At 44.0% G+C, this 5241-nt stretch overlaps 1 protein-coding gene across 1 annotated transcript in view; it reads left to right on the top strand.

The window, feature by feature from the left end:
- The first annotated feature begins 1934 nt into the window (after positions 1–1934).
- MRPS5 (mitochondrial ribosomal protein S5) overlaps positions 1935–5241 on the top strand; it is a 28942-nt gene continuing 25635 nt past the window's right edge. Inside the window, exons 1-2 of the mRNA XM_003799261.3 lie at positions 1935–2172; positions 5108–5188. Coding sequence (XP_003799309.1) covers positions 2115–2172; positions 5108–5188 — 139 coding nt within the window. The 5' untranslated portion in view covers positions 1935–2114. The remainder of the gene's footprint in view (positions 2173–5107; positions 5189–5241) is intronic.

Below are 5241 nucleotides of genomic sequence, written 5' to 3'. Positions count from 1 at the left end.
CCACCAGCTTCGGCATATGAGGCCCGTGCCCTACTCCTTTGAGCCACAGGTGCCGCCCTAAACATAATTTTTTTAATGTATTATATTTGTAATTGTACTTATGTTGGAATTAAATATATATATATAACAATAGTATTTTTGCATTCTATGAAAAATTTTGTTACTCCATATAGACCAAATTTTTAATTAAGAACACCTCCCCCCCAATGGTGTCCCACTTTATCAATGTTGAAATCTGGTTACCTTATCCTAGTGGGAGAAGTTAGAGCAGCATATCTGGTGGTTCATTTTACTGGTCAGAAATACAGATCTATACTTTTTCATGGGGTTTGTCTAATGGCTTTCCTGGTCACCCAGGCACTGAAGTATGTCCACAAACCTCTTCTCCAGATTTCCTGGTCACCAGTTTTCTAATTATGTTCCTTTCAAGTGGCTCAACATGGACTTTCACTGGCCAGGACAGTCTGGTTATGGTCACTGCTGAGTGTCCCATATTCCAACAGCAGAGACCAACACTAAACCCCTGATGTGGCACCACTCCCAGAGGCTCAGCTAGCTATCTGGATGTAGGTTGATTACACTGGATCAGTTCTGTTGTGGAAGGTGCAGCACTTTGTTCTTACTGGAATAGACACCTTGGACGTAGAGTTACCCGTTCCTGCCCATGAAGCTTCTGCCAAAAAACTATCCAAGGGCAAGTATGGTGGCTCACGCCTATAACCCGCACTTTGGGATGCCCAGGCAGGGGGGTCTCCTGAGCTCAGGAGTTCAAGACCTGCCTGAGCAAGAGCAAGATCCGATCTCTAAAAATAGCTGGGCATTGTGGCAGGTGCCCCAGCTAATCCAGTGGCTGAGGCAAGAGGATTGCTTCAGCTCAAGAGTTTGAGGTTGCTGTGAGCTATGACTCCATGGTACTCTACCCAGGGTGCCAAAGTGAGATTCTGTCTCAAACACACACACACACACACACACCCCCCAAACAAACAAAAACAAACAACAACAAAAAACCCGAACTATCCACTGATCTATAGAATATTTTATTCACTGTTACGGTATTCCATACAACATTGCTTCTGATTTAGGAACTCATTCCACAGCAAATGAAGTGTGGCAATGAGTGGGCCCCTGCTCGTGGTATTTTCTGGTCTTACATGTTCCCAATGATCCTGAAGCAGGTGGCCTGACATGTGGGTGTCATCAATCACTTTTCTTTTAATTTAGCCAATTTGAGATGTAAAAAGTCTGTTGAAAACCAGATACATCAAAAATAGGTAGGACTGAAATAGGGAAAATGGAAAAAGAGGAATCTTTGATTGTAGCTCGTCAACTATTTTTATTCTTCTGTATGTTTGAAAATGTTTGTACTAAAAAATCAGACAATTGCTCTTGCATGCTTGGTAACCTCTTACAAGACATCTCTATCGTTCTGCCTCTGTTGCAGGTATGTGGTTCATCTGGGCAGGCAGAGACGATATGAAGCCAAGCCTAAAAAGAGTAAAACCCACCCCCCAAACACGGCTTAAGCCTAAGGTACGTATGTGTGACCAAACGTTAGAATCAGAATGAATCCACAAACGCGTGTGAAATCCAAAGTCATTTAAGTACTTAAAAAAACCTCAGAGTTCGGTACAAGCAACTTCTGTACATTCTTGTCAGTCTTATTCACTCCTTGGATTCTCATTGAATTGGGTGTCTTTCATCCACGTCTCACCTCTCAGGGATCCCCAGCGCCAGCTCCGGTCACCCTGAGGTGACCCCGCCTACGGACCGCCCCTGAGCCGCCACACCAATCCTCGGGTTGCTCCAGCCGGTTCCCCGCCCCTCTTTCGGACTATAAGCCCTAGAGCTAGACTCGCCCACATCCCGTTCGTGCCCCGCCCGCAGGTCCTAACGCGAGGACCGCCCCCCGCGGGGCTGTCAGCGGCTGTGCCGGACTCAGCCTACCCTGTGGCCTGTACCTGCAAACTCCACGCTAGTCTGCGGTGCTGCAGATCCTCTCGGGCCTCGAGAGTTCAGCTGCGGGCCGAGACTCTCTGTTTGACGAGGCGCAGTCGCGGTAGGCGGTGGGGACGGCTGCCCGGATCGGAGGCTGAGGCCCTGCTCCCCGCTCCAGCATGGCGGCTGCAGTACGCGCTGCGGGCCGCCTTCCTGCGCTGTGCGGCGGGCCGGCGGGTGAGCGCTGGGACCTCGGGAGCATGGGCTCGCAGTGGGGCTGCAGTGGGGTCCTCACGCCGGGCTCGCATCCTGCGCGAGGTTGCTGTGTGACCTTGCGCGCGTCCTCTCCCTCTCTGGGGTAGGGAGCTCTTGTCTGTAAAGTGTGGGTGAACTGGATACCATTTACCAAGATTGCTTCCAGTGGTACGTGCTGGGGTAAGACGAGCGGGAATTGGCAAGCATCGCTTTCCGGGGGAGACCCACAGATTCACTAGGTAATGTCAGTGTGGGGTTCAAGGCTGAGGGCCGCTGGCGAGAAGCTGGAAAGAGAAAGAACGGCCTCCAGTTTGAGGCGTATGGGATTAGCCACAGACGTTTTAGATTCCGGGCGAGTCGGTGGCCTTATTTTAAAAGACAGTGGTTCGAATGACTACTTTTGCTGTTACTGTCTTCCTTCCCCCTTATTGATTGTGTACAACCCTAGAAAGGGCTGTCTTCTGTCCTTTAACGTAACGTTGGCCTTTGCCTTCTCTATTTGTAATATTTTACTGTTACGTCTACTATCTAGCATTTGTAATTACTAAATCCAAAGACCTCTAAACCCTGAAGTTTTCTGTTTTGTAACTTATTTTTGCTGCAAAATTTGACCGGCAATCGTTTGGTGGAAAATCTGACTTGAACATTCTTTTCTCTAGGTTGTCATGACCCTCTCCTTCATTTTCAAAGCCCCATTCAAATAGTACCTACCTGTTGTAGCTTTTCTTCATGAGCTCTTAGTATGTCTAGAGACTTTTTAAAGTATTATCTTGAGTTCATCTTCACATTGCCTTTATGAGGTAGATAATGTTATTCCCATTTTACAGATAAGGGAATTAAGGCACACAGAGATTGAGAAACTTGCTCAAGGTTAGACTAGGAAGACGTCAGATTCTTTTCACTTACACCGCCTGGCTCCAAAGCCTGTTCTTTTGTTTTGGTAACAGCCTTACTGAGATATAATTCACATACTGTCGAATTCATCCATTTAAAGTGTACAATAAATTGGTTTTTAGTATATTCACAGAACTGTGCAACCATCACCACAATCAATTTTAGAACATTTTCTTCACTCTGAAAAGGAAACTATACTTTCAAGCTGTCACCATCCAACCCTATCCTTCATGTTTCCCATTACCCCCCAGCCCTGGGCAACCACTAATCTACTGCTATAGTTTGCCTGTTCTGGACATTCTGTTTAAATAGAATAATATGTGGTCTTTCAAGACTAGTTTCTTTCACTTAGCATAATGTTGTTGGAGTTCATCCATGTTTATGTATCAGTACTCCTTTCCTTATTCTGTTGAATGAATACACCACATTGTTTATCCATACATCATTTGTCTTCCACCTTTTGGCTATTATGCTTAATGTTGCCTTAAACATCTATTTGCAGTGCTTTTGTGTTACACATATTTTCTTTTCTCTGTGTATATACCTGGGAATAAAAATTACTGGAGCAAATGGAGCTCCCGAGTGTAATTTTTGAGGAAGTGCCAGACTGTTTCCCAAAGTAGCTGTACCATTTTACATTCCTGCCCAACAGTGTATGAGGGCTCTGATTTCTACACATCCTGCTAACACTTGTTTTTATCTGTCCTTTTGTTTATAGCCATCCTACTATGTATGAAGTGATATCAACTTGTGGTTTTATTTTGCATTTCTCTTATAAATAATGAGCATGTTTTCACATACTTATTGGCCGTATATGTATGTTCTTTGGAGAAATGTCTATACAAATCTGTCACCCATTTTTAAGTTGGTTTGTCTTTTTATTTTTGCATTGTAAGACTTCTTTATATTTTCTAGATACAAATCCCTTTTTTAGATACATGATTTGTAAACATTTCATCTTATCCTGTGTGTTATCTTTTCCCTTTCTTGATCTTAGAAGCTCGCAAGTTTTAAATTTTGATGAAGTCTAACTTAACTTTTCCTCTTTTTGTTGCTGTGATTTTGATGTCTTATCTAAGAAACCATTGCTAAGTCCAAGGTTATGACAGTTTATTCCTATATTTTCTTCTAAGAGTTTTATAGTTTTAGCTCTTACCTTTACATCTTTGGTCCATTTCACATTAAATTTTATATATAGTGTGAGATAGGTCTCCATCTTCATTCTTTTGTCTGTTGATGTCCAGTTGTCCCAGCCTCATTTGTTGAAAACATTCTTTCCCCACTGAGTGGTCTTGGTACCCCTGTCAAAAATCACTTGCCTGTAAATGCTGTCAGAGCCTCTTCACTGTGTGCGCAGTGCAGGCAGAGCCTGTTGCTATGCAGGCTCTAGAGGGACAGGGGAGCACTGCAGAATTGGGAGGCTTAACCAAGAGGTGATGTTTCAGATAAACCAGGAGAGCCTGGCAGAGACACACAGTGTGCAAGAGCAGAGTGAGTTCAAGACCAACTACAGGTCTGGCACGGCCAGAGAGAGGGAGGAGGGGAGAGAGAAAGGTGGAGCGTGAGGCTAGTGTGGAAGCATGGGACCGTAGGGCAGCCCTGTAGGCTGTGCTGAATGGTTTTGACTCTGTTATGCATGGCCAGTAGGAAGGCAAAAATGTTACATTAGGACTGTAAAGTGACCAGACCTGTCCGTTATTTTAGAAGAGTGGTGAAAGTGGGATCCTATTAAGATACTCTTATTACTGTGGCTGAGTAATGATATGGCCTAAATGGAAAAGAGACAATGAGGCCGTAGAAGTTGTAGCTGACAGGTGGATTGATTTTTGAGGAGACTCTGTAAGGCTTGGTAACTGGTTGGATGTGTGGGTGAGAGGAGGAGTTGAGGTGTGATGTCAGCTACTTGGCAAGTGGTCCTGGGGCCCAGGAAGACTCATTCATTTGTCGTAGTTATTCTGTAGGTATTACTGTTTAAAATTATATAGAAATATATAATAAAAAAATTTTTTTTTTTAATTTGCAGGTCATTTATGGTCCAGGCAACTTTCTCTAAATGCCTTTCCAGTCACTTCCATTTTGGCATTGAGGACTACCGTCAACAATGGTGAGATTCATTTATCTAATTACCTTTTTAAATAAGATTTAATGTTAGAGTAG

Source organism: Otolemur garnettii, unplaced genomic scaffold (genome assembly GCF_000181295.1).
Source record: "Otolemur garnettii isolate 467f Iridium unplaced genomic scaffold, OtoGar3 scaffold00148, whole genome shotgun sequence".
Classification (NCBI taxonomy): domain Eukaryota; kingdom Metazoa; phylum Chordata; class Mammalia; order Primates; family Galagidae; genus Otolemur; species Otolemur garnettii.
The sequence above is the reverse complement of the archived record's forward strand: the minus strand, read 5'-3'. Positions and strand labels throughout refer to the sequence as shown.